The 27,960-nt window shown below is 39.7% G+C and overlaps 1 protein-coding gene across 2 annotated transcripts; it reads left to right on the forward strand.

Moving 5' to 3' along the window:
- The first annotated feature begins 1,644 nt into the window (after positions 1-1,644).
- Positions 1,645-12,493, forward strand: LOC117992034 (nose resistant to fluoxetine protein 6-like). 2 transcript variants are annotated; one of them, XM_034979685.2, is made up of 11 exons: positions 1,645-1,767; positions 3,344-3,497; positions 4,140-4,257; positions 4,501-4,588; positions 5,144-5,310; positions 6,021-6,203; positions 6,803-6,982; positions 7,477-7,627; positions 7,913-8,096; positions 9,727-9,869; positions 11,442-12,493. In XM_034979685.2, the coding sequence occupies exons 2-11, from the start codon at positions 3,422-3,424 to the stop codon at positions 11,652-11,654; spliced, it is 1,503 nt and encodes a 500-aa protein (XP_034835576.2). In that variant the 5' UTR covers positions 1,645-1,767; positions 3,344-3,421; the 3' UTR covers positions 11,655-12,493. The 2 variants fall into 2 exon arrangements, with proteins under 2 accessions (XP_034835576.2, XP_069361548.1); XM_069505447.1 differs by lacking the exons at positions 1,645-1,767; positions 3,344-3,497 and having other exon boundaries at positions 4,176-4,257; positions 4,509-4,588.
- Positions 12,494-27,960: the final 15,467 nt, after the last annotated feature.

Raw genomic sequence — 27,960 nt, forward strand, 5'->3', positions numbered from 1 at the left:
AATATTAGTCATTTAACATGGGTAGGGTAATATTCTTTTATAAAAAAAAACTAGAGTAAGTACGTATAAGTAACCGACATAGCCATCAAACTACTTTTTATCCCGAAAAATCAAGAGTTCCCATGGTATTTTTAAAAACCTAAATCCACGCGGACGAACTCGCGGGCATCATCTAGTCTAAATATCTAAATATATAAAAGGAAAAGGTGACTGACTGACTGACTGATCTATCAACGCACAGCTCAAACTACTGGACGGATCGGGCTGAAATTTGGCATGCAGATAGCTATTATGACGTAGGCATCCGCTAAGAAAGGATTTTTGAAAATTCAACCCCTAAGGGGGTGAAATAGGGGTTTGAAATTTGTGTAGTCCACGCGGACGAACTCGCGGGCATCATCTAGTTATATATAATTTTGGATGAAATAGTTCAATGTTAATACGTAAGTGAGCAACGAAACCCTTTCTATTTACGTGCGGAACCCGTTCGCACTTGGCGCGAGTGGGTGACCCTGACCTGGTGACTGGTGGACGGTTCATGCACCTCGCCGCGTCACTGGCCATCAGCATCGAGCTATAGGCCGGATCTAATGACATTCTTTGTTGATTGCACAAACGGTGTAAGATCAAAAAAAAAAAACCAGCCAAGTGCGAGTCAGGATCGCGCAACGAGGGTTCCGTACTAGAGTCGTATTTTTTCGACATTTTACACGATACAAAATAAATAAAAATCTGTTTTAGAATGTACAGGTGAAGACCTTTCATATGATACCCCACTCGATATAGTTATCTTACTTTAAAAATTGAAAATCCTAATTATTCGTCCATGACCACAATTTAATTTTTTTTGTGTGATGTAACCACAAATTCGCGGTTTTCAGATTTTTTCCCGAATGTCAGCTATAAGACGTACCTACCTGCCAAATTTCATGATTCTAGGTCAACGGGAAGTAGGTACCCTGTAGGTTTCTTGACAGACCGACAGACAGACAACAGAGTGATCCTATAGGGGTTCCGTTTTTCCTTTTGAGGTACGGGACCCTCGTCACGCTTTGATTTCTAGTTTCTTTTATTATGCTCACCGGACTTCATACATAGGTACATAGGAACACGTGTAGAAACAGACTTTTTTATGGGACCATCACGGAAACTGCTACTGTTGATTTAAACAAAAAATGCAAATCGGTGCAGAAAGTTGACTGTATCGACTAGTGGAGTAAAATAACGAGTGTTAATCTTTTGAATTCTATCACGGCTTACGCAATAAACTGATATTGTATATTAATATCTGTCAACGGCTGTACTCACGTATTTAGTCGACGTTAGCCCGACTAGTTTCGAACCCATCCGGGGACCTTTTTCAAGGGAGTCAGTTCGCGGACGCGTCGCGGTTGAGACTGTCCCAGTCCAGTCTCAAGTCCAGTCAATGTCCAGTCTCAACCGCGACGCGTGCGCGAACTGACTCCCTTGAAAAAGGACCCCGGATGGGTTCGAAACTAGTCGGGCTAACGTCGACTAAATACGTGAGTACAGCCGTTGACAGATATCATTATAATGAAAATCACTCACGATAGTTTAAACGCAAAAAAAACTAATATTGCATGCAATTTTTTCCAGGAATACTCAGCAGATACGCAGAAGCACTTCAATAGAACTCTAGTGCATCGCGGGGTTTGTGTCTCGCGCTGCGGTGGAGAGGCTCCGGAGACCTGGCGTGATGCTGCGCAGATCTGCGTCAACCAGAGCCTCGCCAGATACGACCTGGAGGTACATCACATAGCATTCTCTTCATTGTCGTCATCAACCATAGATGTCAAGTGCTGGACATAATATTATCTAGGTTTCTTGTTAGGACTTTCACACGACGCAGTCCTATGCTTTTTGTATCCAACAGCTATCTATGGCTGAGATTTATAGATCCTTCTTTGACTTTGCTCAGACTTAAGTTTCAGTTAAAACGAGACAGATTTATGTCAGTGATATAACGCTGTCTTGTTTTAACAGTGTCTTAAGTCTAAGCAAAGTCAAAGTGCGCTCTATACTTAGATTTCAGTAATTTCAGCCCACGACTCGTCTGGTGCCGTCCACGGAGGAGAGAGTGGTGTCCTCTTAGTAGGTACTAGGTAGAGGTCTGCCAACATTGCATAGCGAAGCTGGTTGAAAATTTTTAGAAATCTTCGACTCTGGAAAATGTCGCTTGATGTTTTTATTACCTCAGCGGGATGATTCGTTAACTCAGTGATCAACACTGATTGATAGCCACCAGAGTTCATTTGACATTTGTTTTAAATCCATTGAAGCTTTTCAACGAAATATTATTTTGTTATCACTCAGTGAAGCAGCAATGTAGAACCAAGCAATGTCAAATGAGCTTGGTGGATCATTCAGCAGAAGCTTCGTTGACTGTTGTCACTGTGGGTTTCGAAGAGCTCGGGAGGGAGTGTTGCTTGAAAGTCAAGGTGGCCTGTGTCTAGACTACCTTGGCTCCTTTTGCCGTTTACCCTCGCTCTGCTTTCGAAGCGGACATCGCAAATATCATTTCAGTGAGATAATAATATTATGTTTATGTTAATTGCGTATTTTAGCATATCTTTCACGGTAAAATACCACAATAAATCTTAGACTCACCTTCGTAGAACACTCATTTCACACCAGTTAAAAAAAACAAGCCAAGTGCGAGTCAGGCTCGCGCACCGAGAGTTCCGTGCTACAAAAAATACGAATATTTTTTCAACATTTTACAAGGTTTTTTGATTTTCGATAAGTTAAAAACTATAATGCATAAAAATAAGTAAGTAAATAATATTGCTGCTTCACTGATGTTAAAATAACTTTTCGTAGAAAACCTTCAGTGGATTACAAATAAATGTCAAATGTGCTCGGTGGCTATCATTCAGGGTTAGACACCGGAAGTGCGCTTGAATTGAATGGTTGTCTCATGCACAACAGACGGCTAGTGTGGCAACCATTGATATAAATTTAAAGTAAAGTAAATTTCACGGTTTTGGAACCAAATAAATCAGCGCCACCTCTTAGATACTAATGAACGACCCGTTTGAAATCCAGACGTCACTGAGGTTGCTTTGGTGCTATGGCACCAATGAGTTTGTTCAATGAATATCCGTAAAACCCCTAATAGCTAAGTACATATATTATTAATTATGTACCTACCCAGTTATGTTTTTCATTACCTAGAGTTATTTATTACCTATTTTGAATAAATCATTTGACTTTGACTTTGACTTTGACTTTGACATTTATAGACAGCGCTTGGCTCGCTTGGCTGCAATCAGACCTGTTGGCAAGTGATGATGCAGTCATTTACCATTTACTTTCTTCCCAGGCTCAAGTATTGTCAGTGCAGTGGTGCAACAAACCGGTCCCTAAGTTGAGCACCTCAGCGTTTGTGTTCAACGTCGTCATGCTGATCCTATTGGCGGTGACGTCCTTGGCAACTGGACTGCATGTCTTTGGCAAATTCTGCGGGAGATTTCAAGGTGAAAAAATAATCCTTAAGGACCTTTCGTCCCGTCTCGCGGAATCCACGGGGGACCGGAGGGCTGGCAGTTACCTTGGTCAGCATATTAGTCTGGCCATTCAACGAGGTAACGCTGCCAGCGTTCTGGGCACCCTGCCTCGTTGCGGTGCAGTGGTTTAGATGATATTTTCCATCTGTAATTTTTATGTTCAATTGCTTAGATTCGTTTTAATCTTCTATATATATATATAAGGAAAAGGTGACTGACTGACTGACTGAATGACTGACTGACTGACTGACTGATCTATCAACGCACAGCTCAAACTACTGGACGGATTGGGCTGAAATTTGGCATGCAGATAGCTATTATGACGTAGGCGTCCGCTAAGAAAGGATTTTGGAATATTCAACCCCTAAGGGGGTGAAATAGGGGTTTGAAATTTGTGTAGTCCACGCGGACGAAGTCGCGAGCATAAGCTAGTTGATATATAAATATGACGATTATTTTTTATTTTAAGAAATAAGCTTGTTTTAGGTCAGTTGTTTGAACCGCCTTCGGGTTAAAACCAAAAGTAATAAACGTATTTAATGATCCTTACTAGTTACTACCATAATATTCATCATACTTGCAAACTAATTGTATTTTAACATGTATTTACAGGTAACAGATATCTTCTGGCATTTTCCGTCAAAAATAACTGGCAAATATTGACGCACATCAGGTCAACGCCGAAAGCGGAAGACCGCACGAGCGACCTGAGCGCATTAGAAGGCATAAGGTAACTTCGAAAAACTTCCTCTATTCATTTTCATATTTGATTTAAATCTATACCTATGAAGGTGTGTCTGTCTGTATGGCTTTAGATCTGTATGTCTGTCTGCTTGTCTTTTCACGGCCCATCCGTTCAGACGATTTTGACGAAATTAGGTACCTACAGAGATAGCTTATGTATCCCGAGGAAGGACATAGGCTACTTTTATTCCAGAAAATCAAAGAGTTCTTTCTTCTTTATCCGTTTCAGGTTCTTAGGAACTCTGGGCGTCATCTCGACTCACGTTACCATTGTATACCTCTACTCTTTCATCGATAATCCTGAATTCATTGAAAGTGTGAGTATTTTTGACACTAAGGGTTTGATCTATAGAGCGCACTCTGACTTACCTTAGACTTTAGACAAAGTTAAAACCAGACAGAGCTATATCTCTCACATAAATCTGTCTCGTTTTAACTCAATCTTAAGTCTGAGCAAAGTCAAAGTGCGCTCTATAGATCTCAGCCTAAGGGTTCCTGACTTCTTTGCCATACTTAGAGCGAGGACGACTTCCTTCTGGGAAAGACTAAGACATAGACATTTTTTTTTTAATTTAAAAAGAATATAAGCCAAGTTATTGCTAACTAATATTCCCTTTCCCCTCCAATTAAGCGTAAAGCTTGTGCTAGGAGTAGGTACGACAATAGTGCAACGGGTGGAATTTGAACCAGCGGCCTTTCAGTTTTCAGTCCGCTCTTTTAACCTTTGAGGCGCTAAAATAATAATATTGATGATAATATTAAAATAGATATAAATCTATAATAATAATTTTAATAATAATTTCTTAAATAATATTGGTCCAACCTGCATCGGTGCGAAAACCATATTCTCTTACTAAAATCTCAAATTGCAGATGTTCGACCACATCCCTACTCAGCTGGCCTTCAACTCGCCGCTATGGATGCAGGTGTTCTTCTCCATCTCAGGCTTCCTCACCGCATACTTCACGCTTATCTACGCGGAGAAGAAATCGCTTACTGTCGGCAAATGCGTGCTCTCTTTCATCAATCGGTTTATAAGGTAAGATTAATTTCATGAATGATTAATTTGATGATTTTGAAACCTAAAATATTGTGACGGTGTATGGAAAACAGACCAAAGCAACACAATTGACGACCTCTGGCGCAGTGGTAAGCGCTGTTGTCTTATTAGTGGGATGGGTCCCGGATTCGATTCCCGGCAGGGGTTTGAAATTTTATAATTTCTTTCTTTCTTCGGCCGTGGCTAGTTACCACCCTAACGGCAAAATCAAGCAATCGTTTGGCGGCACGGTTTTGCCGTTAGGGCGGTATCATACTGGAATACTAAATCTAGTGTTCCAGTATGATGCCGTGCAGAAACCAAAACGGTGTGGGTTTAATAAAAACTGCCATACCCCTTCCAGGTTAACCCGCTTCCATCTTAGACTGCATCATCACGTATTACCAGGTGAGATTGTAGTCAAGGGCTAATTTGTATTACCATTCCAGCACCTTGGGACCGCAACGTCTATCGGTTTTTCAAACCATGTGCCCCGCCCATTGCCACTTCAGCTGCGCAACCCGTTGAGCTATGCTGCATTTCGTAAATCTATAGACTAGCGCTTGGCTGCCTGGCAAGTGATGATGTAGCCAAAGACGGAGCGTGCTTGCCGTGAAAGTACCCATATACAAATTGGAGAGAAAAACTGACGCTGAAAGGGCGTTCCATATCCTAGCGGTTCGAATTAGATGATTATTTTTCTATTCCAGGTTAACGCCAGTAGCGATGTTGGGCATATGGTTCACTATCGCGTACCCACGGCTGGGCGTTGGGCCCCAGTGGCAGCTGCTGGTGGCGCGAGAGTCGCACGACTGCACCGAGCGCTGGTGGTACCACCTGTTGTACGTGCACAACCATCTCACGCTGGGCAAGTTCTGCATGGGCCACACGTGGTGAGTGAATGAGGTTTTATCACTGGATCGCCAAATCCAACGTGGATTTTACCATATTCAAAAACTTAACACTTTCTGTGACCCCTACTTGAAAAAGCTCATGTCTAAAAATTGTCGTGGGACTATTTCAAATGTGCACTTCAATAACATGTCGGTTTACGCCAAAAAACTACCTTAAAAACCATCAATGACGGCTCATTTATTTATTATTTCTATATCACGCGTCATGTTTTTTTGATGTTCAAGAGCTGTTCCAAATTCAAGCTATTCGAAAACAAATTACGGTATGAAGTAACAAATAAAAACACGTGAACTATCCCTTCTGATTAATAGCCGAATTTGGTTTTTTAACTGTTTTTGTACGGGAAATCTGTCAGGGTGACCTTGTTGAAAAATCTAAATATATTAAAAAAACTGACAAACTGACTGATCTATCAACGCACAGCGATTATGACGTAAACATAGGCAAGAAAGGTTTTTTGGAAATTCAACCTAGGAGCTAAAATAAGGGTTTTTTTTGCGTAGTCCACGCGGACCGTGTCTCGGGCATACCTAAACTAGTTAGAATAAATTAACATAATCAATTATTGACATTGCAGGTATCTGGCAGTAGACATGCAGCTACATATCCTGGGCTCGGTTCTGCTGCTGGTGTTCCTGCGCTGGAGGAAGAGCATAGCGCCAGTGATCTTAGCGCTGGTTTCCAGCTCCATCGTCGCCACCGGCCTGATTGCGTACTTTTACGACCTCTCGCCTATCATTACAGCACAGACTCCTGAGTAAGTACTGACTGACAGACAGATCTATCAACGCACAGCTCAAATGACTGGACGGATCGGGCTGAAATTGGGAATGCAGATAGCTATTATAACGTAGACATCCTCTAATAAAGGTTTTTTGAAAACCCCTGAGGGGGTAAAACAGGCATTTAAAATATGTGTAGTCCACGCGGACGAAGTCGCGAGCATTAGCTAGTTGAGAAATAAACCGGATTTAGGCGGTGCAAGGCAGTGAGGTGTGGAACTGTGGAAGTCCCTACAAGAGACTATTAAATGCGAAAGTGTGTCTGTCTGTCTGTATATTTGTCTGTCTGCTAGCTTTTCACGGCCCATCCATTCAACCTTTTTGATGAAATTTGGTACAGAGATAGGTTGCATCCCGGGGAAGGACATAAGCTACTTTTTATCTCGGAGAGTTCCCACGGGATTTTTGAAAACCTAAATCTACGGAAATCAGCTACTGATGTAATAAACATGTTCTTGTATGTGTGTAGAATCGTCAGCAACATGTTCCGGGGCTCGGAGCTGATGACGAAGCTTTACTTGCCGGTGTGGACCAACTTGTGTGGCTACCTGTTCGGCTTCGCTGTAGCCTTCATCTACCACAGCAACCAGGTCAAAGGCGTCAAACTCAACGAAGTCAAGGTTTGTATTGTACCTCCTGATTACTCCCTCCCTCCCTCCCTGGCGGACTCTCCCTTCCCTTCAGGACGACAGAGACGGACAGACAGACATACAGACAAAAATTGATCCTATCAGTGGTAGATGCAGTTGACGATTCTAAAATACTTGTAAAAGTTTAATTGAATAAAAATATTTTTTTTTTATTTATTTATTAATTTAAGGGTAGCTTTTTCCTTTTGAGGTACGGAACCATACAAATTAGTTCAATAGTATTTTGGTCATTTTTCGAATTTATTATTTTCCCAGTGGTTCAACCTCGTGTTCCACGCAACACTAACGCTGGCCCTCTGCGTGACTCTGGCGGGCGTGGCGTTCCTCTCAGACACCAAGCCTCCGCGCTGGGCGGCCATCCTCTACAGCTCCTTCGACCGCGTGCTCGTCGCGCTGTGCTTTAACATCTTCCTGCTGGGATGCTTCAGCAATTGCAAATGTACGTTTATCACTGGCCCTCTGTGTGACTCTCACCGGTGCATTGTAGCGTTCCTCTCAGAAATCAAAAGTTAATTGTATCTTCTATTCTCAATCGCCACGCATTGGTATAGGTCCAATATAATAATGCGTTTAGGATTTTGTTGCGGCAACCTCGGTTCTGTAGTGCATCAGCTATGTTTGCTTAGCCGCAGACAGATGGCTTCGATGCCATCTGGCGCAAGAAAACAGCATCACTATTGTCCAGAGTCCGAGGAAGCAGCAACGGGATCCTGCGCATGATAGCGGACAAAATGGATAGTCCTCTGATGGGGAAACTCGTGCAGAGGACTAAATCCCTTTTAGTTATTAAGTACTAACATAGTGATTAATTATTTTGTTACTAACTCCTTAGTGTTTAAGTAAGTATTAACATAGTTATTAAGTATTTATTGTTACTAACACATAATGGATCAATTGTTGTCCGATTTAATAAATAAATTGAAATTGAATTGGTGGCTCCTCTGGTACTGCAAATGTTCATGGGCGGCGGTAATCACTTAACATCAGGTGGCCCACCTGCTCGTTTGCTTGCCATTTTTATTAAAAAAAACCTCATGACACAGTGATTATAGCTACTAGCATGACGTTGGTACACATCACGACTCCACAGTAGTTTCAAACAAAAATTACCTCACCACAAACTACACACTTTTTACCACCACAGTATTTTCAAATTCAAATTCAAATTCTAATTTCTTTATTGCGAATATGGGTAAACAGTGCAGATATTACAAAACAAAAAGGTACAGCCAAATTCTAAAGATGGGCGTTATTGGCTATTTACGGCAATGGTTAATCAACAGTTACTTAGTTTCAATACCGATATTGTTAACCGTTGCCGAATATCGGTATCAGAGTTGTGTTTCAACTAATTTAATATGCGCAACGCGCAGCGGTTTACGTAGTAGTAACTAAGCTAGATGCCGTATCAATACCGTCTGTATAGCTAGCGCGCGCATATTCACTAAAATAAAACCAATTTTACTTTCATGAATATCGTGAAGTAATCACAACCTTAAGTTCATAGCAGTAAAGTTTAATTTGATCATTGACATAGGTCAAACTATAGTGGACGCCTGCACGAATAGTTTGCCACAGTCCAGTTAACCAAAAACATTTCATGAAGATTGATAAACCAAAGAGGACCTTATCTCTATTACTCTAAGGCTAACTGTATTTAGAATGATAGATCAAAGTGTAATGGACAAGTACTTGTACAGTTAAGCCTTAGCGTAATAGAGATAAGGTCGGCTTTGGTTTACCAAGTTCTTAGTTACTAAGCCGGTAGCCAATAACCGCTCCTTCTCAGCTTTCAGTGAAAGAAAGAAAGAGAAGGCATAATTATTGCGTTTCTAGTTACCAAAAAACCAAACAATGCATTGTCAGTTGCCAGTTGGCAGTGTTGCGTTGTCAGGTGGTTCGTCATAGATGATAACTGAAAACCGTTGCTAGCTACGACAATAACGCTACGGTACGCTATAGGCACGGCAGCGGTTTTCAGTTAAGTTAAGCTATAGCGGACACATGTCTAAATTCTGCCTATTAGCATGCAATATGTTATGACTTATTTTGTTCTGGTTCTTTTCCAGCTGTACTCCGCGACGCACTATCCTGGCGAGGCTTCCACGTGCTGGGGCGGCTCTCGTACTCCGTGTTCATCGTACACTTCATCATCATGCGCATGACTGTCGCCAGTAACACGCAGATCGGACACATCTCCTTCTATACCATGGTGAGTTATGGTGGAGAATAATGTTGACTCTACAATGTAGAATTTTGTACAATAGTCAACAGAGTCCACATAAGTTTTAAGGAAGCTCTGGTGTTGGACTGTAACACGTAGAGTGTTTGAGAATATTTATGTGTTGTTACGTGTTTGGTGGTGGTGCGTATTGCTTGCTTGGTGGCTAGCTTTTCCGTCAATTTCAGCAGTGGGAGGGCAAGCGGTGCATATGCATGCTGCACGTTCTGCTATACAGATTTCTCTGTTTTGGCGGATTATAGCAAATTAAGTTTGTGTGAAATTGGTTCAGCTGTTTAAAAGACTAGCCAGTAAGACGTATAGACAAAAAAAATCATATTGCTGCTTTCAACAGTGACCATCGTATCGGAGTCGGAATAAATTGATATAAGCATGCTCTGCTACCATGTTAAAGTAGGAGGCTGGGATAAATTGTTATATTCCACCGAAACATAATTTTGTAATATGAGGGAAATATTTTAAACTAAACAATTTTTATGAAATACAATTTTTTACTATAACGAAATAACATGGACATAACGAAGATCGACAAGCAATCATTATTTTTTTATTTTTTACATCGATACAAAACGAATCTCATTTCAACAGACACGAATACCTATTTGAAAATAATATTTTACTAACTAAAACTAGATTACTACAACTTTCATGGAGTCTTGCGGGGTGATTCATTACCCCCCGTTCCCACTTGTCGTTTGTCGTTTGCCGTTTGTCACTTGATGTTCCAGTGGCAGTACATTTTGACACAAAATCGGTTTCCGACAAGTGTGAATAGCTTCATATAAAATTTTCCGCCATTGGAATATCGGATTTAAATTCGGGCCTGACAAACGACAAGTGGGAACGGGGAGTAACTCAGTGTCTATTACTGAATAACCACCAGCTCATTTGGCATTGGTAGATTCTACATAGTTACCTGCTTCACTGCGTTTTTTTTTTTTTTTTTTTTTGTCGTAAAGCACTGACACCAGTACTTTACTACCATTACAATCTAGCCTATGTAAGAGGCTAATAAGCAATATTATATTAACCTAAACTTATAAACGTACTTATACCTAAGAATCTGTCCATTGACATAGCTTAGTTTATAGTTAAGATACCTTATTGGAAGCCACTTTGTTCTTGTGTTCTTTAAATTGCACTAGCACTACACTTTCACTATAACTACACTAGCTCAAAAGGCTTAGTCCTCTTAAGTCTACGTATTAGGTCTGTGTTGTCGAGGAGCTGGATAGCCTCGACGTTAACATGTTCAAGGAGCCTGCTTCACTGAGTGAGATTAAAATAATGTTTCGTCAAAAATCTTTAAATAAATGTCAAATGAGCTTGGTGGCATCATTCAGTGTTAGACGCTGCGTTAGCGGATCAGTAGGCTAAGTACTCCTAAACTACGAAAGTCCATTGTGATTCAGGACTTTTCTTTTCATAGGTATCGATGACAATACTTTATACAACGTTAAAATTATTAAAATTGGTTGTTCATTGTTTTTTTTTCATCAATTAAAATTAGAATTTTAATTAATAATTTGTTCATTGTTACAGATCTCTTTATTAATAGTCAGTTCAGTCCTCTCCTACGTCGTCGCCATACCAGTCTACCTCCTTGTAGAGATGCCCTTCATCCAACTCTGGAAAGCTATCGTTGGTGAAGATAAGAAGAAGGGAGATGAAGATTATAATCAGAATCAGGCAGCTCCGACCAAGTTGAATATTGTTAGAGTTAGAAGTAAAAGAACTGATACCAATGAAGTTTAATTATTAAGGTTATTAGTGTTTAAATAATTTACATCGGCATGCAGAGTAGAATTATTGCCAACTACGAGTTAACTTGTAGTCGAGACGCCAGTTAAGTGCGATTTTAGTCGTAGGTCGTAAGGTGGCCTTTCTTACGCTCTTCTCCATACAAACGTATTTTTTTTAGGGTTCCGTACCGAAAAACGGAACCCTTATAGGATCACTCGCCAACGAGTTGTCGCTTCGATGAAGCGGGCTCTTAAGTAGGTTTATTAAATAAAGCAAGGATATAATAGTAGTAGTATTATTTATTGCAATTTTTGTTACGTATTTCAGTTATTTAGGTACATTACTGATAATTTTAAAAGTCAGTGGATTAGGAATGTTCAATCTATTTCAGAGAAAATAACCTTCGACCTGTGTTGAAGGAAATAATACATAGTCGTATACGAGTTAACTCGTAGTTGGTAGGTACGGTTAATAATTAATTAATCATGGTTTAATGCCAGCGCAAGGGCGTATCGTTTAACTCAGTTTTAAGGCGTGAAGGATCTAGTTGAATAAAACTTGTTTAGATTAAGATCAATAAGACAGTACGCGGCCAAAAGTGATGAACATCGATCTTTAGAAGGAGACAGCAGATCTGTAGAGCACTGTCTCGGTCGTTAAGACCGACAAAGTGTCATTTGCGTATGAGTGACAGAGACAACGCTCTACAAAGATGAATTAATGTTATTCTAAAAGCCGATGTTCATCACTTTCGGCCGTGTACTGTACCTAATTGTTGAATGAAAATGTCTAGTGAATTTGAGTCAGGGTATATAAGATGTAGGGATTTTAAATATATTCTTTATTAAGTATGCAGTATTTCATTGAAATTTTAAATCACCCCGACATGTTGTAGGCGCCTATCTACTCAGTGGTTGAGACTTCGGTCTTTAAACTGGTGAAATCTGAGTCGATCCTGGTTCTCTAACTTTTTGATCTTTATCTGTTACAAGATGATGCCCGCGAATACTGTATATCAAATAATTGAAAAGATCAACCGCCGAGTTTCTTGCTGGTTTTTCTCGGTACGAAAGGCATTCCGAACCAATGTTTGATGCATTTGACGATTCAAAAGTAATTAATTGAATGAAAAATATTTTTATTTATTTCTTCACTAGCTGATGCTCGCGACTTCATCCGTGTGGAATTAAGTTTTGTAAAAATCCCGTGGGAACTCTTTGATTTTCCGGGATAAAAAGTAGCCTATGTCACTCTCCAGGTCCTTATCTATACCTATGCAAAAAATCACGTCAATCCTTTGCACCGTTGCGACGTGATTAAAGGACAAGCCAACAAACAAACACACTTTCACATTTATAGTAAGGGTACTGATTATAATAAGGGTACTGATTATAATAAGGGTACTGATTATAATAAGGGTACTGATAGGCCAATCTCCACAGGCTGATACTGTTGCGGCGATATGTAGTTTGTATCGAATTTTGTGCGGCGAAAAATCGCGTCGAGTGTGTCGCCGCGATTTTCTCGTCCGTGCAGATGGCGCCTTTAAGACAAGCGTAATAATCTAGTTTAATTTCTTTTCTGTGTTCTCACTGGAAGTCAGTTTGATGAGCTTCATGGTGGGCGCTTCTATGAGGAGGTGGAAGGGCACCGCTACCACGTGCGTCACCACGAACACTCCCACCGCTATGAGGAACTAGAAATTAAAAAAAAACATTACATTAAAACAAGAATAGGTACCTACCTATATAGAAAACTAACTTATGCTCGCGACTTCGTCCGCGTGGTCTACATAAATTTAAACCACCTATTTTACTCCCTTAGGGGTTGAATTTTCAAAAATCCTTTCTTAGCGGATGCCTACGTCTATCTGCATGCCAAATTTCAGCCCGATCCGTCCAGTAGTTTGAGCTGTGCGTTGATAGATCAGTCAGTCAGTCAATCAGTCAGTCAGTCATCTTTTCCTTTTATATATTTGGATACCTGCATACTTTATCTTTTTTGGACAAACCGTTAAGTGATACCTACCTGAGGTCGCCCGCTATTGTCGCTTCTGTACTTATAGGTACCAACTTCATAGCATCGAAGCGGTTTTTTTATTATTATTTAGATACAAATTAGCCCTTGACTGCAATCTCACCTGGTGGTAAGTGATAATACAATCCATGATGGAAGCGGGCTAACCTGCAAGGGGTATGGCAGTTTTTATTAAACCCATACCCCTTTGGTTTCTACACGGCATCGTACCGGAACGCTAAATCGCTTGGCGGCACGGCTTTGCCGGTAGACCAGTCCAGTCCAGAAATTTGGAAATTATTAAATTCCAAACCCCTGCCGGGAATCGAACCCGGGACCTCCCACTAATAAGACCACAGCGCTTACCACTGCGCCAAGGAGGTCGTCACAAATTACTGCCAGACTGCCGCCAGACCTGTCGTGGCCTTAGAAAGAAAACCGGCCAAGTGCATGACGGGCCACGTGCACAGCACTTTGTCGGCGTGATTAATATTTATACCCATGCCAAATTACAGATTTCTAGCACTAACAGTCTCTGAGATTACCCGAGGACGGACGAACGGACAGACGGACGGACATGGCGAAACTATAAGGGTTCCTTGTTTACTACGGAACCCTAAAAAGAATAGTGGAGTTGTGGCTGAATTCTTACCGTATTATAGAAAGACACAGGTGTCAGCTGAGTTCTGACTCCTAAGCTCAGCTCGATGAACACAGTGTGCAGCAGGTACACGCTGTACGACAGACGGCTCGGCAGCACCCAGCCCCGCCATTCCATCACTGCCTGAGACATTCCTGCAAGCAAATCCATACTAATAATACAGGGCAGTAGCGTGCAGGTCATAGAGGCATAAATGCACTGCTTACCCCAGTTGTAAGCTCAATCCATATTTCTCATTATGACCTGCCAGTAAACAGGTTCCTACCTAACTAATGCCTACCCTAGCTTCAAACCCTGTGCACGCCACTGATACAGGGTGTAACCAGAACGCTAGCAAAAACTTAACGTTATTGTTTTACTAGCTAAACACAATCCAATACCAATAACCATTTGCTTCATTTGTAGTTTTAGGGATTTAGTATTTTTCATACCCGCAATATATAGCGTGCAAAACTCGGGTCAATGCCTCCGAGTAACCTACTTACGCAACATTCGTTGACCTCTAGCGTCAGTCAGATATTTTATTTGCAATACATCGTAAACTTTTACAAAACTATAGGATTTTTAAATACTTATTCTCGTTTTTTTTTGTGGCAGGAAATATTGTACATCGACCTTTAGAAAGAGATAGCGGTTTCGTAGAGCGTTGTCTCAGTTGTTGAGACCGATAAAACGTCACATAGGTATGAGAGACAGAGACAACGCTCTACGAAGATGGGTTCCCAACGAGTCGTTAGGAATCCATCGAAAAAAAATCCCATCGAGTCACACCCAAGCTACAGTGTGACTTGTTGCTTGGGAATTACATCAATGAATAAAAAAGTTGCAACTGGTAACAGTGTGACTCGATGGGAGAAAAATTTCGATGAGATCCCAACGAGTGTGACACGATTGAGTGTGACTCGTTGGGAACCCATCTCTACGAAGCCGAAATGTCTTCCTAAAGGTCGATGTACAAATGATTTCCTGCCGGCTACTGTAAGAAGGTATAAATCGAACTCACCGTTAAATTTCAACGTAGCGCCCACTATCCAGAATATTCCAATGAATCCAACAAGGGCTCTATTGGTTCCCGCGTACAACATTCTGAGCGCGATAGACGACTGCTCACCGTCAATGTAGAACAGGCTGCCGCAGTATACCACCAGTATGTACAGTGGTATTGAACACCAGCAGATGAAGTTACCGATCTGAAAGAAGGAGGAATATTTTTTGTTTTTATTTATTTCTTATTTTATTTTATACAATAAATGTTAAAACCTGATGGATTGCTTTGGCGTCCGTACTAGCTAGGAAAACCAGTGTTACGGGCAACGAAGCCTTCCCTTGGATCCATCGATAACTTAAGGCGTACAAATATAAATTTAGGCTATTTGAATAACAATATTAAAAACGCGCGCGTGCGCGTGTGTGTGTGTGTGTGTGTGTGTGTGCGTGTGTGTGTGTGTGTGTGTTTGTGAGTGTATGAGTGTGTGTGTGTGTGGGTGTGTGTGAGTGCCCTGTAGTTTCTTGACGGACCGACAGACAGACAAACAGGTTCCGTTTTTCCTTTTGAGGTACGGAAACCTAAAGATACCTTAAAATTAGGATATTCCAGTTTCTTCTGTTGCAAGTAGTAGACTAAGTATCCCGCAGCCAAGCCAATGACGAAACCGGACAAGTTATTGTGGCCCAACACGTGCAGCTTACGGAAGTTCGCATCGGAGAGTGTTCGGTATACTCTGCAACGAAAGCAGACGAAACAGTCACTGCTTGAAACACACTGTACAGTCCGAAGAAAATGACACCTCACGCGCCATTTTAATTCTATGGGTCAACTGTCATGTCAAAAGTACACTCGATTCACAGAACACATTTTCTCCAGACTCGATTACGGTAGAAGCTACAATGTCACGATCGCAATCATCTCTGATTGGTTGTCACCCGCTCACCATTGGCTACAATCTTGCACAAATTCAGCCAATCACAACAATAATTGAGATTGTAATAATGATTGATGCAGCTTTTACGAAATCGACCTACCACCTTTCAAATGAAGACTAAAATCGTATTTTTGACATGAAATTTGACACAAAAAGTTAAAATGGTGCTTGAGTTAAATACGCGTTATACCTACCTAATATCTGCATCGATCTCTCAGATTTTTCTCTCTTTCTAACACGTAGCGATACAAGTGTTCTCGCTCGCACACTCTTTAGCGTCTTAGCTCGGATGCGTGCGTGAAAAATAGAGCAAAATTAAATGTCACAAGTTTAAAATTTTGTGAGATTTGCTTCGTGATTTTTCAGAGGCTACTCTAGCATCATCATCATCATCATCAACAACCGATAGACGTCCACTGCTGGACATAGGGGTCTCTTGTAAGGACTTCCACACGACACGGTCTTGCGTCGCTGAATCCAGCGACTCCTTGCGACTCGTCTGATGTCGTCCGTCCACCTAGTGGGGGTCTTCCAACACTGCGTCTTCCGGTGCGAGGTCGCCATTCCAGCACCTTGGGACCCCAACGTCTATCGGTTGTACAAACTATGTGCCCTGCCCATTGCCACTTCAGCTTCGCAACCCGTTGAGCTATGTCGGTTACTCTAGTCCTCCTACGGAGCTCCTCATTTCTGATTTGGTCAGCTGAGCTCTAGCATAACGAAAAAGTTTTTTACATGAATTTTCACATGGTCTGTGAAATGGTTCACTTCTAGTCGGTACATACTCAGGTTTCTGCATCATAAACGCATCGATATCCAACCACCACACGTGCAGCGCTGGACTCGCCATCGCGAGCAGCAGTAGGACGGTCAGGGTGGTTATTTTGAACCTCCTGCTCCGATTCCTCATCGCAAAGTGGAGTAACACGCCCACAATGAACAGCTGCATGTCTGCTGCTATGTACCTGAAATAAAATAAAAAAACTGATTTAGAAACAGGTCAACTGCGAGCCGAACTTGCACACCAAGGGTTCCGTATTACCGTACAAGAATAACACTTTTTAAATTTTTTGTGATGACTTTTCCCTTTACTTGTGCTATAAGACAAATTGCTACCTGCCAAATTTCATGATTCTAGTTCTAGGTCAACGGGAAGTACCTACTGTATAGGTTCTGAATTATTCCTTTCAACAAATCTTATTTGCTGTTGCAACTGTGAAGTTACCCGAATCACAGCTGAAAATCAGCGCCCTGCGTTTTATGATGCAAGGCATTAGTATATTGACTTGAGTTTTACACCCATTTGGGGTGGCGTTTCGTTCTTCGTTCTTTGCCTTTTCATGCTTCGTACGCGTTTCGCTCTCGATTGGTATTTTTCACGTCATAATAGAATCTGGTTGGTTTGCTAAATACCTTCACTGAGTTTGATACCGGGTCTGATGCAGCTTTTTAGCCAACTGCGGCGAAGCCCATAAGGAGGGTTATGTGTTTGACCTGTTGAATGTACTGTGTTCGTTCGGTGTTCCTATGTCCGCTCATAACTACTCAACGGCTCAAACGATTTTAATGAATGATACCTACTTCCTGATGGCGCAAGCGTTACTGGGTTATAAAAATCAAAATGGGGGATTTTATGCTCTTTAATGTAAAGGCTGAAATTGCTGAAAAAGATGCTATGCGAACCGCAAGTCGGGGGTTTATTTTAAAAATTAAAATAAAATTAAAAATTTAAAGAACGGCAGGTTTAAATTTTGTACTCACCATGTCTGCAAAACGCAAATCGTGTCTTCAGGGATGTAGTTGTTGACATAGAGAACGTGGGCCCAGAAGAAGCGTCGGCATTGCGCTGACGAGCCGTGGGTGACGTGGAAGTCCCACAGAGGTCCGCTGGCGAGGTGCCGCATCCAGGTCGCTGAGAACGCTACCACCATCGCTGCTGACGGTGTTAACCTAAAACAAACCCGGCCAAGTGCGGGTCAGACTCATGCACCGAGGGCTCCGTACTTCAATCGTATTTTTTCAACATTTTGCACGATACTTAAATCAAAAACTATTATGCATAAAAATAAATGAAAATCAGTTTTAGAATGCACAGGTAACGTCCTTTCAAAATATGATACCCCACTTGATATAGGTATCTTATACTGTTGTTTTTTGTTGATATTGTGCAATGGTTGTTGCATACTATATGGTTCAGTATACTAGGCTACAATAGCCGAAGCGAACGTAAAATAGAAGGAATAACATTTCCTTGTACCTCTGCTTGAGCTAGAGGGACTACTCACAGGGTCACACTAGTTGCATATCTGTGGTCTTGACAAAAGAGCGCTGTTAGGTTATTTCGGCATAGTTCTCCTAAAGGGCTCTTGCCAGTTGCCACCATAGGTATTACTGCGCTCGTTAAGCCGGCAGGAATTAGTCAGGATGATGGCAAGAGACCTGATGAATTGGCGCTGGTTCCCTGGACGGGCGCTAATGTGAGACGCAAAGTGCGTTGGCACATTGGCCCCGTGTCATATCGGGGACACAGCATCAAGACCGGGGGCTGCAGCGGAAATGGCTGAAAACGGCAAGCGGCGCAAGTATGCCTCTCTTACCGAGAGTTGCAATTTTGTTCCGTTTGCCGTGGAGACCCTGGGGCCATAAAGTGTTAGTACTAAAAAAAATTACGAGAATTTTCACCGTGATGTTACGTACCTCCACCACCTCATGAATATGATCTTCGGTATCAAGTTCCACGTTGCCTGGCGCGTCTCCGCCGAGACCTGCATAAAGTACGTGAGCAGCATGCCGGTGGAGAAGAAGAACACCTGGACTATGTTGGTGCCGCTAAAGAATATCCGATCGGGTACGTACTCGTACGCCTGTGACATTATCCTTTACTTTTATCTAGTAGTTTTTTTTGTCAATTTGTTTGTCAAATTCAACAATTGACAATCAAAAAGTGTACAGTGGTGCCCATTTTGAATAACAGATTTTGACTGACTTAACTCTGTATAAACTTGTTTCCGCGGGTAAAGTACCTAATACGGAAAACATAGGCACGATTGTGATTGGTTTGTCACTCAAAATGTTTAACACCCAATTTTTTGTCATTGTCATTTATATTGGATTATGTAACAGAGAGAGGCCTATATTAACTTCTCTCCGTGGAAAGAGTATAGTTTGATTACCTTTTCGAAGTTATGAGGATCAGCACTAAAGGAATTGCCGATTATTAACCCAGCATGACAATTCACCGTGAAGAATGTTACTATTGTCCTGCAAAATCAGTGTTCCATATTAAAAAATTGAGGTAAGTATTTTCACAATAATCATTTTGTCCTCCTTACTGAATTCATATCCCCCGGTGCCCAGCGAGTCAAACTCAATCATGTCACAGTGTCACTCGTAGGGAATTCAGCGAAAATTTTCTCCAATCGAGTCACACTGTTACTAGTTGCAACCTTTTTATCCATTAGAAATTTCCCAACGAGTCACATTTTAGTCTGGGTGTGACTCGAGGAAAAAAATGCTGAATAATTACATTGGGCGATTATGGTATAATCAATTGCTTAGCCTATCTTCCGATATAACAGAAGGCAAGGGATTGAGTGAATAAAGGATTAAAAGAAAAAACCTGTTATTTAACAAGCTGAACTAATGGACGGGGCTAGATGAAGATGTTTTGAGCTCGAGATAAGTTGGTTAGGCAGATGTAATTAAATTGTAGTTTTAAAGTTTGGCAAAAAATTTAATCATTAAGTAAGATTGTATCTAAGTTGTTATATTTACATAATATTTAATTATTGTTCATGTAATTATCTGAGTGGGATCTGTTAATTTACGTGTAGTACTGACAGGTCGAGATGGCAATCGGGGTATGAGGCGGGGGGACGAACCGCACACCCGCACTCTACCAGCGCTATCCCGTACGGGGTTAGCGCGGGTGCCGTGCGGATGTGCGGGGCGGGACCACCCCGATTGTCATCTCAACCTGTCGCGTACCATCTGGTAAAACATGTATATAACATAAATAAAAAATATTGTATTTTATCATATTTATACAATTAATTTGCATTTTTTTGTGGTTGGTTATTTAAGTAAACATTTTAATCTAATTTGTTCTGTACGAGCTAGCGCGCATCAAGGAAAATCTCTTTTCCACAATTCCACCCTCACCACCTGGGTGTCTGGAGCACTTCGACCGTCCTCTGTGCCAGATCCTTTTTTCCACGCACATGCAAACTGTGGAATCAACTCCCTTCGGCAGTGTTCCCATTGGATTACAACATGGGGTTATTCAAGGGGCGGACCAACAAATTCCTGAAAGGCCGGCAACGCATTGGTGGTTCCTCTGGTACTGCAAATGTTCATGGGCGGCGGTAATCACTTAACATCAGGTGACCCACCTATTCGTTTGCTCGCCTTTTTTTATTTAAAAAAAAACAAACAATCTTTCAATGTAAGCGTATTGTATAGTAATATGACAATAGTGCTTATCAATAACTCACCGAAAGGCATGGATACTTTTGAAAACATTCACCCTAGGATCACTTTCTTCTATTGTAGTCAATCCCTTATAGTTTCGAGGAATAGAGAAACATGATAATACATCGTTGGCTGACACACCTAAAAATAACATTAAAATAAATGAAATTATTGTAAACTATTGGGTGTAAACAAAAAAAGCAATTGAATAGAGAAGATGTTATTACAGGACGACTTTAATTTAAACTATATAAGGAAGAAAAAAGCGAAAGCATGCGAAAAAGTGGTTTATGCAATAAATAGCTAGACATGTGGGATTTAAATTTAAACTGCTTTATTTTATGCGTAAATGTTAATTAATTAATAATTTAAACTAAAACTAACTTAAAAAATATAATATTATAACTAAAATATATTATTAAAAGGAGTCCCTTTAGGCAAGGTTCCGAAAATACTGGCAGCGTTCCCCCTTTGAATAGCTAGGCTAATTCTTTGTCCGAGGTAGCTGCCAGCTCTTCGGTCTCCTGTGATGTCGACTAACCTTTTTGCTATTTACTTAAAAAGGCTTATAGCGCTAGGACCCCACGGACCAAGGGTCTCGACACCGAATGGATTTAAATTCGATGTGACTTTGAATTTCGCTCCGATCTTTTTGCCCTTGAACCATTGCGGCATTATAATTAATGATGATTGATGATGAAGTTATAAAAACTAACCTTTCTTATGTTTTAGTTCATTATTTTTATCATTTGAGTAGATCTCACAATAGCTTCCGACTAAGCTGAGCACAACTAAAATAATAAATACACCAAGAAATATATAATCAGTGTAGTCCAAATTAAGTTGATCCTTATCTTTTTGTGATACACAATTCATGTTAAGCACTCTTGCCATTAAATTGTACTTGTTGATTATAGTTTTGTTGAGGCATCCCTCAAGGATCTCCCTTAGGTCCCTGTTTATATCTAAGCCTGCATTGATGGCGTATGACTTGCATGTCTGTGTCACACATACGCCTCTGTCTATTCTTGAATAGTTGTAGTGTTTCAATGTAAACTCGGAATACTCCTGGAAATAAATCATTTTCACTTTTAAATATTTAACGATACCTTTAACTTATTAATCCTGCCATATAATAATAATGGACGAATGATGATGACGGCTAATGTGTTAAACTTTTATAAGAATAATATCATTTTTTGTAACACACATTATGCAAATAAAGAATTTCCATTTCTATTTCTATTAACGTCACACTGTATGGAAACGATAAAATAATTATAATATGTAGTCATTTTTTGTATAGCGGTAGTTTATGTGGCTATATTTTTTTTTTGAGACTCACTTTATATTCAGGGTATCATTTGGTTTCATGACATTTTTGGTTACATCACAAAAAAACATAATATATTCACGAAGTTATAAAAATAAAAGACCACAATAAAAATAATCTATATTAAATAAACTTAAATCTAAATTAAAAGTACTTTAAAATATTAAAATAAAACATACAAACTTAAAATTAAACGTCGTCAAAAAGTCCGCCCCTGGTTGCCCCTGGGCCAAAGGTGCCCATTAAGCTGGCACTATTGCCACGCTGAATGGCGATGGACAACCTTTGGAGCAGCTATATGGCTATATAGAATTCATTATGAAAGAGAATAATTTTAAAAAATCATGATTTTTGTTCAATTTTAACATGAACGTCACGCTGTACTGAAGCTGAATAATGACGTCACAATCCGTAAACGACAATTTTTTTCAATTTTTAAACATAAAAATAGAGTAATTCCTGCAGGAAAATATTTTTAGCAGCATTTTAGTTATATAAACAATAGGCTGAGATACTTCTCGTAAAACAGTCCAAGACCCTATAAAATGAAAAGAATCGAAGATGCGACTAAATAGTTACCTGAATCAGCATATACAGCTCATTTTTCGAGTCTGCATAGAGGTCTAAGTTGGCCACACAGTAGATGCCTCCAGGGTCTTCCATGCATTTCTCATAGTTCTCCAGCTCGAACAAGCGAGGCAGCCTCTCATACTCCGTTTCTGGAAGGGCAGATAACGGAAGAAGAAATGAAAAAAGAAATGGCTCCACTATAGAAAGCGTCACCATTATTTTGATAAAGGGGTGATGGAGGGAAGTGCTCCTGAAACTCTAGTTAAAATTTCAGAGCTCGGAATCCATTTTTTTTCCTAGTTCACTTCTCTTACACTCTAGTAAAAGTCGGGGTTAAAACTTAGTATCCCTTAGTATGATCGGGGAAGGAGGAGAGGGGGAAGGGGTAGAGGGGGGGGTTACTCTAACTCATACCGCTCAAGTTATTAAAACAGTACATCATCAGTCGTAACTCGTAAGTTTTTTTTATTCGATTGATTTATAATTCCCCATTATAATGGATTCTATCTTTTTACGGATTTAGGAGTTAGGACACTTGATTAAATTTTGTAAAACTGCATTAAACGTGTTCAGTATCGAATTCTGATTTCATTGTAGGGATTAAAAATTAGTACTTATTTGGTTTTATGTAAGTTGATTTGCAAATTATGTGAATTATTAGCATCTTTTTTCAATGTCACGTTTGATTTCACACTTAATTATCATTGTAGTGTCAGCAGCAGTGAGCAGACAGGATGCATTTATGTTCGACTAGCAGTTGCCCGCGACTTCGTCCGCGTAAAATTTCTGGTTTCTCATGAGATCAGAAATTTTCCCGCTGCAAAAGGCCTCACTTACCTATTTACTCAGTCTCACCTTAAGGCCAATTTTCAAATCTCTAGCTTCAAAAACATAGGATTTTCATATAATCTCACCATTTCACCCCCTCAGGAGTGAATTTTCGCAAAATCTTTTTTTAGCACATACTTACTTACCCCTTAAAAACATAGTCTAGTAAATAGAGCATTTAACCTCGCACTAAATTTCCAATCCAATTTCTTTTTTTTTAGGTTAATGATCACTTACTGACCATAAAATGACAAAATGCTGACAGATCCAGGTGGAGCTTCGGTCGCAATCTTGAAGGAAAGTTTTGGCTGATATCTCGAAAACTACCACTTTAGGGCAAAAATTATGTTGACCATTATTGTAGAGAGTAAAATTTCGCATCTTTTGTTTTCTTCAAGCTTTTTTGTAAAACTTAACGTTTACGATTTATGACCGATTTTATGAACCGGTTTTTCTATTTCGGCCGATAACTTTTGAAATAGGTATTGAAATTGAATGAATATTTGAAATATAAATATTATGTATTATTACACCTTTATTAGGTACGTCATGTTATCTCCGAAAGCCACCATGATCCAAACTTCAGAGTCGCTTATCGTTCCTCCCTGTGTTGGTGACAATACGCAGAGAAACTTTCAGCTTTTATAATATGTCTGGCACACACTGGCTCTTAGTCCATCAATAATGTAAGAAAGTGTAAGTACGCTACTTACCGTTCAAATGATATATAACTCCAGAACTCTGACCACACGAAAATACCAAGAGACAAACAAATACTTTGAGCAGCATTTTAAAAATATCTCTAAATAGTTAACACGAGCATATACGTCAGAAACGTCTCGTTACTTTATTTCATTTGAACCGCTGCATGTTTGTTTCTCTATTAATATATACCTAAAGTACGCGACAGGTTGTGATGGCTATCGGGGAGGTAACGCCCTAACCCAGTGCGGGCGAGTGCGGGTGACGTGCGGGCGAGTGCGGGTGATGTGCGGGTGTGCGGGGTGTCCCCCCTTCTCATACCCACATTGCCAGCTGAACCTGTCGCAGACTATAGATAGAATTCTTTTTAGGGTTCCGTACCCGAAGTCTGACTGAGTCACATTAATATAAACTTGTCATTTTTAGGGTTCCGTAGTAAACAAGGAACCCTTATAGTTTCGCCATGTCCGTCGTCTGTCCGTCCGTCCGTCCGTCCTCGGTTAATCTCAGAGACTATTAGTGCTAGAAATATGTAATTTGGCATGGGTATAAATATTAATCACGCCGACGAAGTGGTGAAATAAAATTGTGATAAATATATTTTTTTAGGGTAGCTCCCCTACATGTAAAGTGGGGATGATTATTTCTTTTCTCGTCTACCCCATAGTATGGGGTATTGTTCAATAGGTCTTTTAAAAATACTGTGGGTGTGGAAACGACATTTTTCGATTTCTAGATCCGTTTGTAACATATTATGATGTTTTAAAGTGCTATTTTTTTTTATTATTATTATGTTTATTGGTTTGTCCTTCAATCACGTCGCAACGGTGCAACGGATTGACGTGATTTTTTGCATGGGTACCTATAGATAAAGACCTGGAGAGTGACATAGGCTACTTTTTATCCCGGAAAATCAAAGAGTTCCCACGGGATTTTCAAAAACCTAATTCCACGCAGTCGCGGGCATCAGCTAGTAAATAAATAAATAAATTTATTTTATTCAAATAAACTTTTACAAGTACTTTCGAATAGTCGGATGCATCTACTACTGGTTCGGAATGCCTTTCCTACCGAGAAGAACCAGCAAGAAACTCAGCGGTTGCTCTTTTCAAATATTTGATATAGGTACAAGATTATGCCATGTATAAAATAGTATTTGCAGTCTTGTGCTGGAACGAGCTGCAGGTCAAATCCACGCTCTTTTATCATTTAGATAATCTTCAATTGTGTAATATGCTTTTTTCAGGAGCATATATTTTTAATAGATTTTTTAAACTTGTGCAAAGGTAAGTCCAAAATAGTTTGCGGGATTTTATTACAATAGGTTATACCCATGTCCCATACCCACATATTCAGACTTTTGGACTTTCCCGAGGCGGAAGGCAGGAGCTGCAAGCTTGTTTCTGTTTCTAGTCAGCCTATTGTGTAGATCACCAATTTTCTTGTAACTAAGAATATTGTGTCTTACAAAAATTATCTATTTATCTATACTTATAATAAAACTGTAACTAGACGATTTCTGTACATTAAAATATATTTTTTGAAAATTATAATCGGAGGAAACATTATTATCGATATAAGCCGCAAAACAATTTCTTTTTAAAGAATTTGTATGAAAATGTCAAAACAAGATTGAAACAATTATTATTAACTAGATGATGCCCGCGACTTTGTCCGCGTGGATTTAGGTTTTTAAAAATCCCGTGGGAACTCTCTGATTTTCCGGTATAAAAAGTAGCCTATCTTTCCCGAGATGCAAGCTATATCTGTACCAAATTTCGTCAAAATCGGTTGAACGGATGGGTCGTGAAAGGCTAGCAGACAGACAGACAGACACACTTTCCCATTTATAATATTAGTATGGAAGTATGGATTTAAACGGTGGTAGTACGGCCCCTGGACCATTTTTTAACAAAAGTATTAATATTCTACTCCTTCTACTAACAACCTCTCGCGCTGCCAAAGGTCACTGGTAGAGAATAGAGATCTCTCATAGAGTTAAGTGCTTCCCTGTCCACTTTTTTCTCTTTATTGTAATTTTTTTTTGGAACAAATTTAAAAAAAGTATATTTTCCTATTTATAATCAAGTTTTTCGCATTTTCAGTTCATTATTATCAAATTGCTCTAAGCAGTCTACGCGATATGTACTAATCTGCCCGTCGTCGGTCCCCCGAGAAATCCGCAAAGAAGAAGAAAGAAAGACAAATCCCGTCTTCCCCCGAGGTACATAGTTATAAGTATAACATATTGGACTAAAGCCCATGAGGGCCACACATTCGTTATGTTATTGAAAGTTTCTCTGCCAGAGTCACCATAATCCCAAGCTTCATAGTCAGTGATCGTTCCTGTCTGTGTTGGGGACTACGCAGAGAAACTTGCATCTTTTATAAAATAACGAAGGTCTGGCCCTCATAGGCTCTTAGTCCATTAAGTGCACTACTTACCGTTCAAATGGTATATACCTCCAGAACTCTGACCAAACTAAAATGATAGGTGTACTTGGAGGATTCTTGTAGCCAGTAAAACTTCAGCCTTCTATATTAAAGACACTTTAATTTCTATTTCTATTAATAATTAGGATACACGACAAAAGCATGGTTGCACTTAGTGCAGACCACAGACAACGACTGACTTAGAAATTCTGAGTTGCCATAATACAGTTCAACACTCCTCCTCAACCCTGAATTTCTTCTATCTCATACTTCTACACACTATCTTAGTTTTCTGACATTTTTTACCTAACTTTACTTTTACAACTTTCATAATCTATGACTTTTTATATCCTTCTGTTATTCTATACTTTTTAATCTTTGACAAAAATATTCTTTGACAATTAAGTTTTGACAATTTAATCTAAAAAACAACCAATAATGTAAACAAATAAAACGATATTTATTCTTTAAATTGAGTAATACTAATAACTATTAATATTTACTAACACTCTTCTATTCCCATACAGGTTCTAAAATAATTAAAAAGATTTTTGTGCAGCGGTTTAGTCAACACATCTGCAACTTGTTCTGAAGTGTTAATATACACCAATACAATAACATTCTGTTCTATTAAGTTTCTAATAAAATGATGCTTTATATCAATGTGTTTTACTCTTTTGCTATTTTCTCTATTTTTAGCTATGTGGATACAAGACTGGTTATCTTCAAAAATAATTATACTTTCACATTGAATTTCAAGATTATTCAAAAGTCCTTTAAACCACACTGATTCCCGTGCTATCATACTTAGAGCCATATATTCTGATTCGGCAGTTGAAAGAGAGACCGTTTTCTGTTTTTGAGTAGACCATTGTACAATATTTCCATATAACAGTAAACAGTAACCTGACACTGATTTTCTATCAACATCAGCTGCCCAGTCAGAATCACAATATCCCTCGGCTACATTCTTACATGGTTTATTCTTATACACTAATCCATAATTTGCCGTCTGCTTTAAGTATCTCAGAACTCTTTTCAGGTAGGTAAAATGTTTATCGGATGCATTGTTCTGATACCTACTAAAATAGCTCACCGCAAAAGACAAATCAGGCCTAGTACAAATAACTAAATATATCAAACACCCAATTAACTCACGGTAAGGCTGGGTACAAGTATAACTTTCTGGTTTTTCTAGTTTCAGTCCAACTTCACAAGGAGTAGCTACACTTTTACAGTCCTTCATGTTAAACTTTGTAAGAACTTTTTCTATATAACTTTTCTGATGAATTTTAATCATACCTTTAGAAAACTCTCTTTCTATTTCTATCCCTAAAAACTTATGAACTTGACCCAAACTAACCATTTCAAATTGTTTTTCTA

The sequence above is a fragment of the Maniola hyperantus genome, chromosome 20, assembly GCF_902806685.2.
Source record: "Maniola hyperantus chromosome 20, iAphHyp1.2, whole genome shotgun sequence".
NCBI classification, from domain to species: Eukaryota; Metazoa; Arthropoda; class Insecta; order Lepidoptera; family Nymphalidae; genus Maniola; species Maniola hyperantus.